Source organism: Eurypyga helias, unplaced genomic scaffold (genome assembly GCF_000690775.1).
Source record: "Eurypyga helias isolate BGI_N326 unplaced genomic scaffold, ASM69077v1 scaffold28369, whole genome shotgun sequence".
NCBI lineage: Eukaryota > Metazoa > Chordata > Aves > Eurypygiformes > Eurypygidae > Eurypyga > Eurypyga helias.
Window position 1 is genome coordinate 21,640 of NW_010270895.1, and position 20,460 is coordinate 42,099.

At 53.4% G+C, this 20,460-nt stretch overlaps 1 protein-coding gene across 1 annotated transcript in view; it reads right to left on the bottom strand.

The window, feature by feature from the left end:
- The window catches only part of LOC104514839 (fibrillin-2-like), a 92,532-nt gene that overhangs the window by 17,083 nt on the left and 54,989 nt on the right, over positions 1–20,460 (bottom strand). Inside the window, 23 exon segments of the mRNA XM_010158622.1 lie at positions 94–216; positions 634–756; positions 1,194–1,319; positions 1,676–1,798; positions 2,576–2,698; positions 3,147–3,272; positions 3,409–3,534; positions 3,835–3,957; positions 4,324–4,449; positions 5,096–5,221; positions 9,511–9,639; positions 10,000–10,125; positions 10,273–10,500; positions 11,073–11,198; positions 12,119–12,169; positions 12,250–12,387; positions 13,126–13,245; positions 14,192–14,317; positions 14,671–14,796; positions 17,131–17,184; positions 17,967–18,242; positions 18,907–19,029; positions 19,515–19,640. Coding sequence (XP_010156924.1) covers positions 94–216; positions 634–756; positions 1,194–1,319; positions 1,676–1,798; positions 2,576–2,698; positions 3,147–3,272; positions 3,409–3,534; positions 3,835–3,957; positions 4,324–4,449; positions 5,096–5,221; positions 9,511–9,639; positions 10,000–10,125; positions 10,273–10,500; positions 11,073–11,198; positions 12,119–12,169; positions 12,250–12,387; positions 13,126–13,245; positions 14,192–14,317; positions 14,671–14,796; positions 17,131–17,184; positions 17,967–18,242; positions 18,907–19,029; positions 19,515–19,640 — 2,994 coding nt within the window.

The window sequence follows — 20,460 nt, forward strand, 5'->3', positions numbered from 1 at the left end:
GTCCAGGGCATAACCCCCCCAACCCCCCCCAGCCTGTCCCCATGGCAGAGGGGCTCCAGCCCTCGTGTGATTTTCACATAGGTCCCCACTCACCCACACAGCCCACACCAGTGGGGTTCAGCTCGAAGTCCTGTGGGCAGTTGCACAGGTAGCTGCCAGGGGTGTTGACACACAGGCCGTTGATACAGTTCACGGGGTCTGCACATTCATTGATGTCTGAAAAGATGGAAAGATGAAGACTGAAAAGAAAGGTGATGATTGCCAGAGAAACCACAGCCCCAGCCCTAAGCTCTGCACTGGGTGTTCAGGGTGTATCTCACAACCATGGTATTACAAAGGCTCTTCAAGTGATGGCAGGCAAAGCCCTTCTAGAAACGGACCATGCCTTGTCCTGTGTCACACCACCCTGCCCAGAGTCAGAAGAAAGGGGCAGAGCCACATCCAGCTCTCCCTCCTATCCACTGAAGGGCCACCTTCCAGCAGCATCCTTGCCAAGAGCAAAGACACATCATCCAGGGACACTTAGCTGGTCTTAGGCTGCTAGTGCCGCTCCCTGACATGGCTGAGGCAAGCTCATACCAGGAGATCACAGAGCAGTGATCCTCATACAACAGCCCCAGGGAAGTTCTGTACCTGTGCAGTTGCCTCCGCTCCTGTCCAGCTCATAGCCATCATCGCAGGCACAGCGGAACATCCCAGGCAGGTTCTGGCAGGTCCCAAAGACACAGATATTCTGGAAGGTGCATTCATCGATGTCTGCAAAACAGGGAGAGCTGGTTACTCAGGATCTGGCAAAATGAGGGAAAGGATGGGTTCCTGCTCCCATCTCAAAGCAGCTGCCCAGCTGTAGGCAACCCATCTCCTCAGGAGGGTTCTAGTGCCAAGGGAGATCACCTCCTGGGTGAGCAGGACCAGGCATGCTGTGTGTATGCCCTCTTCCCTCATCCCTGTGCCCAATTGTCCACATCTTGCATGGATCCTTGGCTAAGCCCAGCCTCTCTGTAGGCTGGGAACCAACTCCGGTAAGAGCTGGCACCTCAGGGGCTTTGCACCACCAGGAGATGGTGGGTCTTGCTTAGGCGGGACTGGCTTAGTAATGGATCAGATGGTGCCAGTGCAGTGGAGAGACCAAGGCCAGCAAGGAGGTGGACACTGGACCTCCTGGAGCAGCAGCCAAAACTCTGGGCACTTACCCTGGCAGGCCTTGCTGTCCTCTGTGGGGTTGAAGCCCATCTCGCACTCGCAGCGGTAACCCCCAGGTGCGTTGAGACACTGCCCATTCTCACACAGGTTCACGTTGTCTGCACACTCGTCCACATCTAGGGAGAGTCAAGCGTGAGACTGACATGGTGTCCACCCAAAGATGGGAGCTTCTCTCAGCTTGCCCAGGGAATTCCCATAAGCTTTTTCCCATCCTTCTGCTGGGAGGCTGCGAGGAGGGGGCTGCAATATCTCATTGTCCTGATCCTCCCAAACCCCTGCTGAGGAGAAGGTGGATCTCAGCTGAAGGTATCTGAGATGGATGTAGTGCAGGGCAGGCTGCACTGGCTTGTGGGGTACATCTGGTTTGGGGAACCCCGGGCACAGGCAGCCAGGTGCTGGGCTGGGCTGGTGGTTAAGAGGGGTGACCCTGTGTCCAAGCAGGATGCCCAAGCCCCATTCCTGCAGGTCCCACCTGAGCAGGAGAAGCCGTCCCCGTTGAAGCCTTCTCGGCAGGCACAGCGGTAGGAGCCCGGGGTGTTGACGCAGTTGGCATTCAGGTTGCACTTGTGCTCTTCAGTTGCACACTCATCCAGGTCTGGGCAAGGAGAACACGCCGTCAGTGTGTTGCCTCTGGCCTTTCCTCGAAGCCTGGGCAGCTACTGTAGGGCCCAGGGGAGCACACAAATAGCCCCGAAGGCTGCAGCCTCCGGGCACTTGGAGCACTCATGCCCTCAAGAAAGCCCAATGCTCAGGAAAAAGCACTGGGAGCACTCATGAAGCTCCAGCACATCTATGTCAGCCTCTATGGCCATGAGACACTCCCTGGCAGTGCTGAGAGGGACAACCCGGCAGTGAGACACAAACACACACGGCTAGCAGCTCCCCAGTTCAGACACATGTACCCATACACAAACCCTCACACCCCTTCATACACACCACACACATGCCAGTAAGTCCCTGCCCTCGTGTACACATGCCATACACACACCAACGCACCCCTACACACCTCCACATCCATGTATCCCTGCACACCATACCATGTGCCAGCATATCAGCACACAGCCACGCCGCCACTCTTGACAGCGACATGCATCCACGCTCGTCTCAATACTGCACCCACCTGCTCCACATCCCACAAATACATGTCCTCGCTCCCACATTCATGGCTGATATCCTCACGGACATGGTCACAGAGTCTGACACCCACACCTACAGTCTCCCTTTGTCACACTCTCCACACTTCCATCAATCCTTAGGAAGGGCTCCTGGGGCTCAAGAGCATTTTAATTGCAGGTGTCTGCTCAGCCCAGCCTTCCCAGTGCCCACAGAGCACCTGGACAGACCAACATCCTCTCCGGGGATGGGAACTCACCGTTGCACTTCAGCCCATCTCCAAGCCAGCCCGTGCGACACTTGCATTTGAAGCTCCCCGGCACGTTGATGCAGGAGGCGTGCATGTCGCAGTTGTGAGCCCCGATCTCGCATTCATCGATGTCTGCAGGAGGGAAGGACATGGGAGCTGACACAGCTCAGCTCCTCCGGGAGAGGAGAGGCAGCTGGGTACAGTCCTGCTAAGGAGTCTGGGTACCAATGGTTCCTGGGACTCTAAACCCCAGGGGATGGGAACAAAATGTTTTGGGGAACAGGCTGGCTGGTGTTGTACTCTTAAGCTGAAGAGCTGATCCATGCTCAGCCCTGGAAGAGGAAGACAAAAGGGCGGGCAGGTACCTGGCTTGGCTATAAACTAGGAAAGGGGCAATTCCTGCCTGGACCCTGCCTTCCTGTCAATCTCTGCCTGCCCAGGAGGGACTCCCAACACACCACCACATCCCTGGTGCCCACAGCAGCCCCCAGTACAGGGACAGTGTAACCCCCGCAGCTGCAGGAGGTGTTTGTGAGGGCTCCCACCAGCACCTCGAGCTCCAGGTCTGGCGAGTTCCCACCTGTGCAGCCTGTGGTTCCCTTCTTGACGAAGTAGCCCAGCTGGCAGTGGCAGATGAAGGAGCCCTTCGTGTTTTCACACTCCCCGTGCAGGCAGATGTTAGGGTTGAGATCACATTCATTCACATCTGCAGGAGAAAAAGGACTTGCTTGGACACCACAGCAACCTTGACCTAACTCTGGGGCAACCCCCTTTATCCCTTCCTCCCTCCAACAGCCGCGATGCAGCGCTGGCACGTGCTCGGGACACGGCCTCGTCCTCACCAATACAGGTCTTCATGTCCAGGGATGCCATGAAGCCATCGAAGCAGAGGCAGCGGTACTCCCCGGGGATGTTTGTGCACTGCCCCCCATCACAGATGTCTGGATTATCCTCGCATTCATCAATATCTAGGAAGAGGAAGTCGTTGTCAAATTAAAGAAGTTAGAGCCAGGGAGGGGGTATTGTGGGAGCAGAGGGGAATCATGGGAGGGGCTTTGCTCCAAATCATGTAGTTACAGGACCCCAGAGCCTGCAGTGAGGGGCTGGACATGGCAGTGCAAAGGAAAAACATGTGTCCAGGGAAATCACCTCTCTGGAAGTGACACACAAATGAGAGCCCCGCACCCTGACGCCAACGCTGTGGCTGACTGGCCCTGGGCTGAGAGGTGCCTGGGGCAGCACCTACGAGAGCCAGGCTGACTGCTCACCTGCACATGACCGCTTGTCTGGCATCAGCGCGTAGCCTTCACTGCAGCTGCATTCGTAGCTGCCCTCCGAGTTGGAGCAGTGCGTGTCACAGCCGCCGTTGGTTATGGTGCACTCGTCAATGTCTGCGGAGAAGGGAGAGGTTGGGGCTGGGCTGTGGGATGGGGTACGTGTCTCGCAGTAGCGCTGCTCAGACACCGTGCCAGTGCACACAGACAGGGTGGGAGAGGTGCTGAAGAGGAAACAAAGCTCCGCCAGACGGGAGAAAGCACCTCTTGCCCTCCCTGTGGACCACCTGCAGCTCACGGGAGTTTCATGGCCCATGAAGCCCCCTACCAGGGGTGCCAACCTGGCTGTAGCACAACCAGGAGTCTCCTCCCTTGCCTTCCCCTCAGACACCCCGCTCAGCATTGTCAGAGGCGTGAGGCCAGGAGGGTTCTGGAAGCCTGCTGGGGCCTTGGCACGGATATTTGGCAAAGGGGAGCACTCACCGACACAGCCCTGCCTGTCCAGCGTGGCCTGGAAGCCCGAATCACAGGCGCACTGGTAGGTACCAATGACGTTGACGCAGCGGCCGTTGCGACACAGGTTGTCACTAAGGGAGCACTCGTTGATATCTGCGGTGGGAAGAACAGCGTGAATGGTTTGAGCAGCCAGCTGTGCTGATGCCATGTTGAGCACCATTTGGCACTCCTCCCTGGGTACCCCCACCTTCTGCTGTCTCCACTCTCAACCTGTCACGGGGCAGCCTTCAGTCAACAGCAGGTAGAACAGCAGACATCATAAATGCAATGAAACCTGGGAGAGACCTCGGCCCTCCCTGGATGAGTGTGTTCTACCCGCACGTGCGATTGGAAGGAGAGATTCATGCGTCCAACATGAGATCCAAGTCTCCCTGTATCTTGGAATCTTTTAGATTGGAAAAGACCTTCAAGATCATCAAGTCCAACTGTTGGCCTAACTTTGGTAATACCACTACTAAACCATGTCCTTGAGCACCTTGTCCACACGCCTGTTGAATTCCTCCTAGGATGGTGACTCAAACACCTTCCTGGGCAGCCCATTCCAATGCCTGAGAGCCCTTTCCATGAAAACATTTTCCCTAATACCTAATCTAAAACTCCCCAGCTCAATTTGAGGCTGTTTCCTCCTGCGCTATCATTTGTCACTGGGAGAAGAGACCAACCCCCACCGCTCTGCAACCTCCTCCCAGGTATCATTCCCCTCAAACAGGCTCTGGTCATAACACAACATTCACCTCACCTATGCAAGTGTTGCCTTCAGCAGTCAGCTCGTGTCCAGGGGGGCAGATGCATTCAAAGCTGCCATCTGTGTTCATGCAGATCCCACCCCGGCACAGCAGTGGGTCCCGCTCACACTCATTGATATCTGCGAAGAACATGAAATGTGGTGGATGGTTCCCTTCGGCTGGGTTTCCCAGATAACGGGGTGGTGCTAGAGCCATGCACCACAGTCCCATCACCAGGATATATCCCAAAACAGAGGGACATCAAAAAACGAACGGGGCAGTGAATCCAGGGCTTGGGCGAGTCCAGCGGACTTATGGGTGAAGTATGCATTTTGGGAAATTACAACTCTTGCCTTGACCTCAGTAGAATGAAAAGTGTAACACCAACCAGGAGGAAAGAAATTATTAGCCTTGAGCAGATTAGCCAGCAAGGACCAGAAAATCCTAGCTCCCAGCCCACATGCTGTAGTTTTCCCATCAGCTTCAGAAAACATATATTTTGTTTAACAGACGAGCTTTCTTGGTAACAGCCTTTAAAGTAGCCCCAGTATCACACACGGGGCTAAGAAATAGTCTGTACGTTTCTGAGAAATCCACATATGGACAAAGGGATTGAATTTACTAGGAACTGGAGAAATTCCTGAAACAGATGAAACTGCTTTGAGAGAGGTGATCCAGCCAAACAAAGATGAAACCAGGCTGCTGGCATTAAAGATGAAAAAAGTGATAGAAAACTTTATAAATGCAAGACTTACAAAAAAAAACCAACCCAAGGGAACCACTGGAACAGTGCACTGGTGACTGCTGGAAGCTAAAACCAGCAGAAGGAGGAGATGAAGCACTGCAAGTACCAAAACTGGGAAGCCTTATTACGGACCCACTACCCATAGTTCCTAGAGAAGGCTCTTTGACCCTCTATGGTACTGGCCAGGCAAGCAAGTTACACTCTTTGGAAAGGCACGTGCTGGATGAACTTGATCCTCTGACTTTGGAAATGGGAATCTGAGAATGAGGATCTCTCTTTCGGTCCTGGAATAGATTCAAAAGATTTTGCATTCTTGCCCACCTCTAGAATCAGCTCAAGATGCCCTGCAAAGGGGGAGTTTCCCTGGAACTGCTCTGAGGATTCACCTGTCCACAGCTGTGCTCTGAGAAACGTGCGTTCAGAATACAAATTGGGTGGAACATAGATGAGGGAGCTAAAAAAATGCCCCCATGCCTTAGTGACAGTTGACAAAGGGAGTGACATCAGATACATTTAAAGAACCCACTTCGTGTGTTTATTTTCCCGAATCCGACCTGCAATTAAGAATGGAATCCTTCGCCTTGTTTGAATAGAACACTGCTGAGACTTTCATCTTGTCTACAGCTAAAGGGGACAGGAATTCATCTGACAACGTGGCTGACAGGTCCCTATCAATCAGTCCCACAGGATCCATGCCTCTGGTTCTCCATGGTGGGAGACTTCCTGAGAACTGCAGGATGCAGGTTCAGTGCCGATGTCATCTACAGCCAGGGCTGGCAAGAATCCCACCCCCGTGAGGCTGAGGTCAGGTTCGTTTGCCAAACAGAGAAGTAGTTAATCCCTGACCATGGGAAAGGCCGTAGTGTCACAACACCCTTTGGGGTGAAATAACTCAATTCCCTGTCACCTAAAGAAAAGGATAAGGTGGAACAGTGCAGAGAGTAGTGAGCATTTAAAAAAAGAACAATGAAACACAACAACCTTATATCAAGATATCAGAAATGTCATTACTGAACGAAGTTAGCTGGCCAACAGGTAGGACTGTGACTTCTCAGTATCTCAGAAATGCAGGAGGAAGATGATCTGTGTGAGCTGTGGTAATCCACGCTACAAACCGTGTGGAAAAGACAGAAAACCATGCCAGGGGCAGGGCGCTGATATATTGCAAAGAACCCAGAGAATCAAATACGAAGAATAAGTAAGTGAGGATTGAATCACGCCACAGACTGATGTGGTTTGAAAGTCCAAGCCAAAGCAGAAAGAGCAGAATATTAAGACTAGGTCAGTCAGACAAGTTAGTCTGGCTAGACAGACGAGAAGCGGAACATGGTATGCCAGGAATTAAGAGGACAGCAACAGTCTGGCTGACTTGTTGGAGATGAACTGAGGTACTGAGGTCATAGATGGGGTTTTTAAACTACAAACAAGAATTACTAAATTGAAAACAGATGAGAATCTGACAGAATAAAAACAAGCAATAGCCAGATGGGAGGAGCTGTAAAGAATTATCTGAGGATAAAGGACGATTAAATGGGCAGGTGAAAGGGAGCCCTTCCACTGTAACTGGAAATGGAGTGGGGTAGAAGAATGCAGATGGTCTACCAGAATTTCTCGTGAAGGACTTGAGCAGTGCAAAAGTTCGGGGCACTGGACAGGGGTCTGATTAATGGCTGAAGACGGTATGAAATTCCTGTGGATTCCGATCCCGAGGAAAGGCACAGGAAGAGCAGAAGTTGGTTAGATATCACATAAGTGAGACCAGGTTGAGAGTCATTTTAGAAAGGATTCAGTGGAAACCAGCCCCCAAAAAATGGATGAATCAGCAACACTCAGAGCTAGAAGAGACACAACTTATCAAATGGCGAGCCTCTTGCTGAGCAAGGCATGAGATACCTGCCTGTCCTCATGTCAATGAGGCACTTGATTTACTGTCATACGACTGACTGTAGGATGTGCAGTGACAGCAGGAGGCCAAGCAGTGCTACAGAGACCAAAGCTTAGTATGTCTCCTGACACAGGACTGGAAATAATAGATCTGCTAATCTCAGCAGTGACCTAATGATGATATAGCTGACAGCTACTTGCAAGGAACATACATTACCTAGAAAAGGGACCAAGCTACATGTAACTGGATTAAAATGACTGATGTGGTATGTCAGGTAGTGTTTAGGGCAGGTAGATGTACCAGGTTAAGACAACTGTGGTGGCATGGATAGGGTAGCACACAAAAAGGTCTACAAGTTCAGAACTGTTCTGCAACGGCGTTTGAAAATACATGGCTTGATGTGAGGGTTGAACGTATGATATTAATACTGTCTGGAGATGGGCGTGTGTTTAGAGTGTGGCTGTGTAAATGATCAGTGGCAGAATAAATAGATGGGCAACACAAGGCTGAAAGGACGAAGGCGATGAGACGTCACAAGAAAGAAAGAGCCAATTATGTATGAGAACTGGAGCTCGCAGCCATTGAGTTCAAGCTGCTGGCCTGGCAGAGCTCCACTGTGTACTAGCCAATCTCCAGGATAAAGGTTGCCATGTCCCTACACAGCGGGAATGAAAATACCAGGCATGGATCCTGTCCTGGCTCAGTGGCAATGCCAGGCTTAAGCTCCAGCTGTTGGTGGCTGAAACAAGAGGAAAGGTTAGTAGCCAAGGTCTGGTGTGAGGGGAGAGTACAAAATGAAGAATGAACATTGTACAAACATGAGATGGAAAAGGAAATGCCCTTTGGGTTTAGCAAGCAGGAAAGGGATGGGAAAGAACATGAGAAAAGCGGGTTGTTGGCCCCGTGGGGTCCCAGCGTGGGCTCCAGTGGGCTCCCACAGCTGAGGCAAAGGTGGCCAGGAGGTGGCAGGGCAGGACTAACGATGTCCCAGGAGTGCCAAGGCAGGAACAGCCCAGGATGCTCCCCTGGGCCAGGCGCTACACCCGGAGTCCTCCCTGCGTCTCCTTCCCCAGCTCACGGGGCACCACCAGCCCAGGTGCTGGGCAAAGGCTCTAGCCTCTGGTCCAGGAGGTCCTCGTCAGCAGAGGTCTCTAAGCCAAGGCTCCCAGTTTTGGCCCCTGGTCTGGCAACCTTTTCACAACCCATTCTTGCCCTGCCTGGTACAGAGACTCGGGGCACAGCCAGCAGAGACAGCACGGGGCCCTTCACTGATGGGGCCATGAGGCACAGCATGCCCACAGGACACAGAGGCTACAGCTCGGCCTCTTTGCCCTCCTTCTCTGGAGGGGTCTTTGCCCAAGCCAAGCCTTGCTGGGGACATGGCTTCTCCCTTTACATCCTCCATCTCAGAGAGCCTGTGCTGTGTCTCGTGAATCCATGACTTTGGGTTACATCTATGGCGTTCTCAGCTACATGCACAGAGCTTCCGGTCTCTACACGCGCAGCCCTTCCGCCCAACTCGGCCTTTGCAGTCGCAGCAAGGCAGAAGACTCATACCCTGGGGTGAGCAGAGGCTGCAGTTATGGGAGTCCCTGCAGCACAGGGACTCCCATAACTCCCCCAGAGGGCAATGAGAGATTTGGCTTAATACCAGGGAACAGAGACCCAGGTAGCCGGACAACCAGATGCGCAGAGAGCAGCTTGGCATGAAGCCCTTTGTCAAATCTGGCACTAGGTACTTTATTCCTTGTTGCAAAAGAGTGTAAGGATACTGGCCAGGGCTGGGGACAAGTCCTTACCCATGCAGTTCTTCATCATCATGAAGCCACTCTCGTAGCCTTCGAAGCACTCACACTCGAAGCTGCCAGGTGTGTTGACGCAGGTGCCATGGCCACACAGGTCTGGTGAGATGCGGCACTCATCGATGTCTGTGGGGATGAAGACCAGCTAGTGGAGGCAGGACAGGCTACAAGCACTCCTACAGCTGGCACTGGGCTGCCTGTCCTGCACACCAAATTCAGTGAACAAGGACTGGCAAGTCTGACCCAGCAGACCAAGGAACTCCTCTTCCTGAAGGGATAGACAGCAGTTAAGCTTTCTCTCTGGGACAGGACTGATCCTTCATCCCATGAGTGGGAGGAGCCTTCTGCTCACGGTCCTGCCCTTGGCTTCTTGGCATGTCCCGAAGATGAATGCCATGACTTCTCCGGGTACCACCATCATGCTGAGCATCCCACAAGGCTGCAAGATGGGCAAAAGTGGTCCGGAGTGGGCTACTCTCCCCTTACCTGTGCAGTTCCTTTCCTCAGCATCCAAAGCAAAGCCGTTGCCACAGAGACACCTGAAGCTGCCAATGGTGTTTCGGCAGGTCCCATGAGTACAGAGGCCAGAGAAGACCTTACATTCATTCACATCTGTGGGTGAAGGCAGAACAGCAGTGTTTCAGGGAGGGGATGTCTGCAAGGGACCGAGGGTCCCAGGGCAGGCAGCAGGTTCCTTGGGCTGTAGCTGAGATAGACTGAGCACAGCCTACGATCAGCATCTCCTCTCTTTTTTCTCACCTTTGTAGAAGGGCCTTCCTGAAAGCACGTCTCCTCGGTTGGCAAAGCCAGGTCCCCTCGGGCAGATGGCCTTGTACTCACTGGAGCCGACCTTGGGACATTCTTCACAATCGATGCCCCAGGCTGAGCCCACAGAACAGCAGCACATGTCGATCCGGTACTTGCCTGGCAGAGGCTCCGTGCACTCATCTTCGTCCCATTTCATGTAGCACTGTTCCACACGCACGTCTGGTGAGAGAGCAGAGCTGAGCCCTTGCCTGCAGCACCTAACCTCTGGTAAAACCAGAGATACCATTTTCTGTGACACAGTTAGCAAGGTTCCTGGAACAGCTTTGGCTGGGACATCCTCCAAACAACGGCCAGGTATGGGCCGTTTGGATGAGTCCACCTTGTTTGGGATGCTGTGAGAGATTTCATAGTAGGGGTATGGCCAGCCTGTGACTGTTGGCACCAGGGCCAGAGAATGGACCCTCCACGGTGTAGTTAGTAGTGTAGATGGCCCCTACGAAAGGCAGATGTGTGCCCAGAAAGCAGCCAGGAGTTGTTCTAGGGCTGCTGGGCTGTGTCATTAACCAGTCAGGTTATCTATGTGGCTATCCCTGAAGCCACCCAAGGAGAATGACTGCACTACTGGCTGGACCTGGGGACACGAAGCCTTGCTTAGGCTCCTGGGTTTGGCAGCCCCTAGCAGGTATGACGTGCCATCACTCAGTTCCAAGACTGCTGCACGTGGTGGGCAGGGACCTCTGCAGAGAGGGCTGAACAGAGACCAGGGTGTGGGGGAGATGAGGTGTCCTTACCCACACATGTCCTAGCAGTGCCATCAAGGGTCAGTCCTTCCGGACACTCGCACCGAAAAGAGCCAGCCGTGTTCACACAGCGTCCGTTTGGGCAGACGCCAGGGAAGACCTCGCACTCATTCACATCTGTTGGCACCAAAGCAAGAGACAGGCATGAGAGTGGCACGTGGCCAAGCCCAGGGTGGCCTTGAGGGGCTCCTGGAGATGGAAGGAGCCCACAGCTGCCCGCCAGACTAAAACTGCCAACTTGTCACAGTGACAAACACATGCTCCACACACATCCTCAGCCACACCCTGACACGTTTGCAAGGAGGCTACATTACGAAGAGACAGACAGACAGGGCAGTCCTGCTGTTTAGCGCTGGCTGAGCAGCACCAGAAATCAGAAACAGGAGTACTGCTGATGGAAACCTGGAAGCCCATTTCCAAGCATGTGAATGACAAAAAAATCATCAGTAGTAGTCAGCATGGACTGACCAAGGAGAAATCATGATTGACGAGCTTGATAAAATTCTGTGATGAAATGACTGGCCTGGCAGGCGAGGGAGGAGCGTTGGGTATTGCCTACCTAGCCTTCAGTAAGGCCTTTGGCACTGTCTGCCATGAGATGCTCATAGACAGGCTGTTGATGTACAGGCTGGACCAGCAGACAGTGAGGTAAACTGAAAACTGGCTGCCCCTGAGGAGGATCAACCCCATGCACCAGTGTTTGCTGGGGGTCACCCAGCTGGAAAGCAGCTTGGCAGAAAGAGGACGTGAGGGTCCTGGTGGAACATGGCAGCAATGTGCCCTTGCTGCAAAGAAGGCAAATGGTGCCCTGGGCTGCTGCAGGAGTGTTGCCAACAGATTGAGGGAGGAGATCCTTCCCCTTCTCAGCACTGATAAGGCCACAATTGGAGTACTGTGTCCAGTTCTGGGCTCCTCCGTACGAGAGAGGTGGACATGCTGGAGAGAGTCCAACAAAGGGCCAGCCTCAGAGATGCAGGACAGCAACAAACACTGACCATGTTCCCAACAAAAAGTCTTTGTGTCTTGCAGCACTTTACCTTCACACGTGACCCCCTTCATCCTAGCATATCCCCGGGGACAGGCAGTATCTGCAAGAAAACAGAGGAATGTCACCAAAGAAATGGGCTGTCTCCTGCCTTCCCGGTCTCTGCGCCAAGCAGAGCCTTACCGATCTCGCAGCGCTCGCAGGGGCTGCCCCACGCTGCCCCCAGCGTAGCACAGCACTCCGACTTCAGTGTGGCCCCATTGATGTTCACCTCGCAACGCCCATCCTGGATGTTCAGCCAGCATGTCCCTTTCATGCTGTCTGCAGGGACAAAGACAAGGTGTGCGTGAAGAGCTGCTCCTCGGCAGAGGCTCCCAGCTTCATGGAAACCAGGGTGTGAGGAGAAGCAGGTGGGAGAAACCACCCCTGAGCTGCAGTGCCACTACTGCTCTCTGGTGTCACGTTAGCCATGGGGCCAAGCACTTTCCAGCACGGACACAAACTGTGCTGGTTCTCAGAGCCCTGTCCCGCTGCTGCGCTGTGGAGCAGCAGTTCTGTGCTCTCTGATACAACTGCTACTGCAGCAGTTCTGTGTCCTCCCTTTTCCTAGTCCCAGCCTGCTCCCCTTCCTTTCTCTCCAGCTGCCCCAGTGATGCTTTGCAAGGCCCTGACCTTCTGGAATCGGGCACCTTCTCATCAAGATGAGAAGGGATCTACTTCATCTTGATGTGCCTTAACGTTATCACATTGCGAACCCATCTGCTGAGTGCAAACCCACCACCCTGATGCCCTGCAGTCTCCCCTGGGACCCCCACGTCTGTGCTTGCTCTTGCTGCGTCTGGGATTTCTGTGTCTGACACACACTGCTCAGAGCTCTCCAGCCTCCCTGGATGCATGAGACCTGAATTGTTAACAACCAAGGAAACACTAAGTGAGAAAGAGGCCTCAAAGGATCCCCATCCCTAAGGCAGGCACGTGGACCTCGCTTCAGGTGAGCAACAAGGGGTGGTGGTGGGCGCTGCTGGTACCAGAGCTGGCTCCAGAAGGCCACATCCTTACCCACGCAGATGGTGCCACTGGGGTCCAGCTTGCTGCCTGGGGAGCACTCGCAAGCAAAGGAGCCAGCGTTGTTCCTGCAGACACCGTTCACACAAGGGTTGGAGGTGCACTCATTGATATCTGCGGGAAGAAAGGGACTGTCACTAGTGAGTGCCATGGGACCCCAAGAGACTGGGGGAGATGAGAAGCAAAGAACATGAAGAAGGGAGTTTTTCAACTGTTCAGAGGATCCCCAGTCCAGCCCATAGGAGTCCTGGATGTACAGCTGGAATATACACCCTCCCGAGGGGAATGGGCATGGATAGCAGACACCATGAAACCAGTGAGCTTCTTCAGGACTGCGGGAACCAGTCCAGCCCATAGGAGTCCTGCATGTACAACTGGAATATACACCCTCCCGAAGGGAATGGGCATGGATAGCGGACACCATGAACTCAGTGAGCTTCTTCAGGACTGCGGGAGCGGATGGATTGAGGCTGGTTGGTGTAACTATGGGGGAACGATGGACTTGCTCGCTCAGGGCTGCTCCTGGCTAAGATGGGAGCAGCCTCAGTGCTGAATATGACCCTCATGTACCTGTCTGAAGCAGATGTATAGCATTTGCCATTTTTCACCTTTACAGAAAGTTTTTTTTTTTTCTCTCAACAGACATTCGTGTGCAAAGTGCCAGTTCTCAAATGTTTGAGGACTCTGTGGTCAGGAAACAATTTCCTCCACTCCACACTGCAAGCTTTCAATCAAATCCCCAAAACTTGCAATTTTGGTCAGGTTTTAGCTAAAATTTTGGAGGCCTAGAGGAAATTGTTCTGTTTTTCAGTCACTGAAAATCCCAGATGTTCTGGGTTTGGATGGCCACTATTTTGAATGAAGTGTGAAATTTCCCCCTAGGAAAAAACAACAAACCCACAAACCCAAAGCCTGGACCTGCTCCAGTTCAAACCACCGCGGTCAAAAGGGAACCAAAGACACGTTAGACCTTGAGCTCCCTTTTGGGCAGAACCTCAAGCTGTAGTTTACTCTTTATGTCAAGTGAAGGTGTTCTCTCCCACCTTCAGAGTCACGTTACCTTCACAGGTATCTGTCTCCGTCCTGAAGACAAAGCCCTTGGGGCAGGTGCAGGTGTAGCTGCCGGGTGTGTTGCGGCACAGTCCGTTGTCACACAGCAAACGATTGACGGTGCATTCATCAACGTCTGTGGGCAGAGAGATGGGGTTTCTGAGCTACAACACCAATGTCCACTCTACTCTGCCAGTGTACAGAGCTCTGGCAGCCTGAGAGGCACAGAAATGCAGTACCCTCCTCAAAGCAATACAGTGTGGAATGCACATTAAATCACATATTTGTAGTTTCTTGCACAGTACCTTGTGCTCTTCCACGTGGACAAGGCTGCCCTGAATGGGGACAGTGCCCGAGGGCAGCAGCTGCTCATGCAGCTCTGTCATGGAGGTCTACGTCTGGCTCCCGGCCTCACATGCCACCCTCTCCTGCCAGCTCCGAGCTCCTGCTTCCCTATGGCACAGCGGGCCTGCGCCGCCCCGAACTCACCCACGCAGTTCTTGCCCGTGGGATCCGACTCGTAGCCCAGGTTGCAGATGCAGCGGTAGCTCCCACGCAGGTTCTCGCACATGCCGTTGGGGCAGATGTCTGGGTTGAGGGCACATTCGTTGATGTCTGCATGGAGAAAGAAGTCAAATTAGATGCAACCACAAATACAGAAAACAACCACAAATACAGAAAAATACAGAAAACTTCCACACCCTAACTCTTCATTGCTTCTTGGTGTCAATAGCCCGCTGGGACACCCATCCTTCCTGTCCTACCTCCCCCCCTGGTTTGACCCAGGAGGTCTTGGGAAGCCTTGCTCCTCTCCTCCTGGAGCTGGGCATCTTTGTCCTGGGGATACACAGCTGATCTAGCATACGGCTCTGAGCTCAGGAGGAGAGAACTGGACAAGGATTCAAAATAAGCCCAGACTCAGGGCTTTCAGGTCCTTCTGTCACATTCCTGAGTCTCCTTACAGTATCTCTATGCCAGGTACTCAGGTCAGACCATTTAATTAGGGTCAGTTGGAAAAGGTGGGAGGAAGAAGCTGTTTGTAAGGTGCAGTGAGCAGGATGCTGGGGCCAGCTGGGGTAAGGGCAGAGGATGACCAACCTGCCTGTGCACACACAGCCCTCCCACAGGGAATCATTGCTGGGGATGGAACAGGGCAAGGAGTACTCATACACGCTGGAGAGCATGCCGTGAGCAGCTGGGCTGGCAGAGGGTCATGCCCATGGCCAGATGGTCACAGCAAAGCCCTTCCAATGGCAAAGTCCCTGTATCTCCCAGCCCAGCCATGGTCCCCAGGCTGAGAACTTGGACAGGCTCCCTGACCACTCAGCTGCCAGGCTGGAAGAAGTCCTGATCAAGCCAAAGTAAATTTCCTTCCGCTGTTGCTGACATAAGGAACTGTCTGAAAGCAGCTTGGGCAGCCCAAAAAAGAGAGAAGTGAGGACCTGTGGCCTCTGCCTGTTCCTGGCCCTAGAGAACGTGTGGTGGTGGTAGGGCAGGGACAGAGAGGAGTGTTATGTTTGGGTGAGGGCAGGGCCTGGGACAGGGGCCAAGTCCTGCAGGATGCCAAAACTTCGGCTTCAAAGATTTGCAAAGTGCCTTGGACAAATCTGCCCCATACTGAGAGAATTTTTGGACGGTCCTGCAGCAATGTGCTGTGGGTACCACAGCCCCTCCTGCCCATGTGGGTGGGCTCAGCTCTGCCGAGTATCTTCTAAGGAGAGCTGTGGGCATCTCTGTCATCACCCACCTCCTGTGTCCCCCCACCTCAACAGCACCCAGTGCCCTGTGCCTGTGGACAGTCACCCAGAAGGGTGGCAGCCAGGTGGGCAGCATCTCTTCCTCTCATCACCATCATCTCTCTGCCTTTTTGGAGCAAAGCTCTGGTGCCCAGGCAAAGAGATTTTACAGTGGCAAGAAGCAGCCTCTCCACAGACCGGGGCAGGTTTGCGTTTGTTCAGCAGTGTCCTTGCAGTGCCACAGTGCCAGGGGGCAAGCAGCCCAGGCCAGGCCTTCCCAGACACTGCTGGCCGTTATCTCCACTCAGCTGGAGCTCAGTTACATCCCCAGGGAAATGCAACCCCAGAGAGCGCTGCGTGCGTGTAGTCCTGGCTGTGGGCAGTCATGGGCTGACCAGAGCATGTCTGACGTTAGCTTCTTGCTAGAAAGCATCTTATCGTTAGCCTGAGGCTGACTTCGGCCAAGACACGGTGCCCTGGAAGGAAGCCCAAGAAACCACCAGGGTTTTGCCTCTGGCTCATTCCCATTTGGAAAGTTATCTGGCTGCTTTGTGCTCTTCCTAAGGGCTGGCAGCGCAGCAGCCTGACTGACCTCTTGCACAGCTGTCTAATTCCATGCAGTCCCTTGGCAACACACCCCAACATGTGCTTATCACCTCCCTCTCCCTGGGAGATGGTGAACCCCCTTCTCCCGTGACCAAGGAGCTGGAGGGCAGAGGAGGGAAACAAATCAGAGGTTGCAATTGGTCAAGCAGGGAGTAAAGCCAAACTCTGTGTGTGCATCCCCAGAAATGCAGCTCCCACGGGGTGCCAGGAATGAACCTCTTGATTCAATCTACAGTCCTGAGGGATGCTTGCTCAACGTTAACTCGTGGTGCTTTAGGGAGGAGAAAAGATGCACCGCACCCCTCTCCCGCCGTGCCCAAGCTCACGTCCCACCCACAGACACTCACTAAGACAGAGATGGGATCTCGCGTGCTCTTACACCCACCCAGGCTGTGCAAGCTGCCCCGCGCTTACTCACAGACAGCTCTCACGTACAGGGGCGTAACGTGCTAAATCTCCAGCACAGCCTCCGCAGCGCCAAGTCACTGCTGGCACACACTCCCACAGTCACACAGAAGCATGCACACTCTGTTAAAAGCAGCTGGATGAAAGCTGAGTGTGACATTAGCCGTGCCTGTCTAGGATATGGTACATGGGATGCACATACCTCTGCCATCAGCTGTTATTCCAATGCCACTGCTGCAGAGTGCCTGGAATTCAGCTGTGTGGGAAGCACAACAGAGCCATTAGCTTTTCTGGACAGTTCAGGCACAGTGACATCCATTCTGGGTAACACTGGATTTGTTGTTTGTTTGTTAGGATGTCAGCTGTGGGCTTCCAAGCAGTGTCTCTTTATACTTACGCAAACCGTATTTTAGAGCTGATACTCACAGTTAGTGTAGTCCAACACTGTGAGAATCTTAGCATCCCAGAATGGTTTGGGTTGGGAGGGCCCTTAAAGCCCACCCAGTCCCACCCCTTGACATGGGCAGGGACACCTTCCATAGACCAGGTTGCTCCAAGCCTCATCCAGCCTGGCCTCGGACACTCCCAGGGATGGGGCATCCACAGCTTCTCTGGGCAACCTGTCCCAGTGCCTCCCCACCCTCTGCGGGAAGAATTTCTTCCTGATTTCCCATCTCAATCTCCCTCTCTCCGTTTAAACCCATTACCCCTTGTCCTGTCACACCCTGCCCTTGGAAAAAGCCCCCCCAGGCACTGGAAGGTGCTATAAAGTCTCCCCGGGGCCTTCTCTGTTCCAGGCTGAACACTCCCAACTCTCAGCCTTTCTTCATAGGAGAGGTGCAATCCCTGCAATGAGATCAGCATCAGATTTGTGAATCCAACCTAAATTTGTGGACTGCATGGCATCCCCTTCCCCTGCCTATGGCTTTCCCATGTCATTGCCAAGGTGCCTGGGCCACCTCAGGGACCCACCAGGGACCCAGAATATCTCTGAGCACCTTCCTGACTTTTTGCAAACTCAGATGGAAAGGAACTCACCAGAGTTTTTGGCCGGACAGGGTTGGCAGGGCTCTCCAAAGCCATGGTCTGGGTTAGCACAGCAGCACTCGGACTTGGTGACTGCTCCTGGAAAGGGACGAGCGCACGTGCCCTTTTTAATGCCTCCGTAACAGGTGCTGCGCATGTGGGTGTCCACACAGACTCGTCCATCCACCCCGATAGCCAGGCCCCCGAGGCACTCGCAGCGGAAGGAGCCCTCCGTGTTGATGCACCAGCCGTTCATGCAGATTCCCGGCGTCTCACACTCGTCGATGTCTGAAAGAGGAAGCACAAACTGGCCGTTACAGGCAACAGGATATGCAGACAGGGGCTTTGGGCTATTCTGCAGGAAGACTTGGAGACTAAGAGGGAACGAGAGGTGCAGTGAAGAGCATCACATCCCCTGCATCATCTGCAGGCTCTCCCTGATGGTCCAAGAGAAAGAACAGGGATCTGGGCTTCTTCAGTCTCCTGTGACCCAGTCCCTCCTCAGAGTAGCAGGGTCTGGTCTCTGCTCTTTTAAAGGGGCAGCGACCCACAGAATTCACCCTGTGTCACAGAAGCATATCAAAGAAATGCTATGTTCTCATCCTCCTTTCTCCACTCTAAATAACCTTCATGGCTTTGGGAGGCAGCATACAAACTGGAGAGAAATGTGCTGCCGAGGCTGGGAAAGCTGTGGAAATGATTGCTGCCAGCTCGCTTTGCTTCCTTCAGAAAGAGGATTTAAGCTCCAATTTGCACTGAAGTAGTGAAGCTGCATGAGCATCTTCCCTTGCGCCTAATTCTGCTGAGAGGGGGTAATTTCTGGTGGCAGAGCAGGAGACACCTGGCAACAGCCTTGGCTTTTCTCAGCGTCTTTCTTGGACACATCCAAGTCTCCAGGAACATGGATGGCAGCTGGGAAGAGGGCAGAGACCAAGTCTGGGGACCTACGCACCGACACAGTACCGCCCGTTGGGAGCCAGCACAAAGCCAGGTTTGCAGATACATTTGAAGCTGCCGTCCTCATTGATACACATCCCGTTGAGGCACATGTTGGTCGTGGCACATTCATCATGATCTGAGGAGGACAAACAGAAGATATCAGCTGAGCCTGAGAGATGCAGCAGGACTCTCCTGTGCTCAGAAACATTCTGTCCTCCATCCCGTGGGTGAATTGTTTCTTATGGCAGTGAGTGCTAATCCTCAAGGCAGAATTCCCGCTGCTCATCCTGGTGAGAACTGTCCTGCTCCCTCCCTGCTGCTCTTGGTGCCCTGGTCAGCCAGTGCAGCCTGCAGCAGGGCTCAGACACCGGCTGCTGGACAATGTTCTGCTTCCAACCCCAGCTCTGCTCATGCTCCTGGACCCCAAAAGTTACAGGAGCACTCCAGGAGCCCCAGCACCCTTAGACAAACACCTTCCTATTTCAGTCTCCCCATTTTAAGATGCACTCTGCCCTAGAGATGAAGGGAGTACAGCACAGACTGAAGTACCCCCCAAGCCCCAGGGGGATGCAGTCTCAGCTCAGCCCCTGCCTGCCCCAGGCACATCAGGAAACACCTTACCGACACAGTTCTTGCCATCAGGGGTGATTTCAAAGCCAGCGTTGCAGATACACTGGAAGCTGCCATCGGTGTTGACACAGCGGCCGTTCCTACACATCACTCCGTTCATGATGCACTCATCGATATCTGGCGGGGAAACAAACATCAGAAAGTAGCAGCAGGTGGAGTGAGAAGCAGTTCCAGCTTTTAATATACTCCATGAGAAAACCAGGAAAAAGCTCTCAGATGCTCTGAGCGTGCTTTGCTCCAGGATCACACTCCTCCCCGCTGTACGAAGTACAGGAGATGGAAAAGATGAGGGAAAAGCTTCCTGTGTGCTCTGGAGGCAGCATGACATTCGTGAGGTTAGAGCTCTGGGACCTCAGATCCCCCCTGATGCCTATGTCAATCTCCTGCCTAGGGACCCCTTTGCAACTCCCATTATCCTAGGGCTGTTCAAGTCCACAGTAGGGAACAAAAGCCCTCAGACCAACAGCCTCGGACTCAGGCCCACTACTACGTGCCACAGAGATGGGCATCATGAACATGGTGTCCACTCGCAGGAGGCAAGGCACCAAATGTTTCTGGGCAGAGACGAAAGGAAGAAGACCCTCAGGTAGGGAGTTGTTACTGACCCTTTATCAACAGCTGGGGAATACAGGGTGAGCTACTTTATGAGCAAATTATAGAAAATCAATAGTCAGCAGCAACGGACGACCCAGACACTTTGTAGACTTCTCCTAAGATGGAAAAGTTAGCTTGAGAGCTGCCTGGCAGAAAAGGATCTGAATCCCAGATGAAACGGGGTGGCTTGCACAGAAGGAAACCTTCTGGGCTGTATCAACCCAAGAGCTGTGTGTAAGCCACATGGGACAGCTAGAGAGGTCACAGCTGAAGGGCTACATCCAATTTTGGCACTGCACGTTAGAGGAGATAAAGAGAAAATGGAGGAAGTTGAGAAGATAAT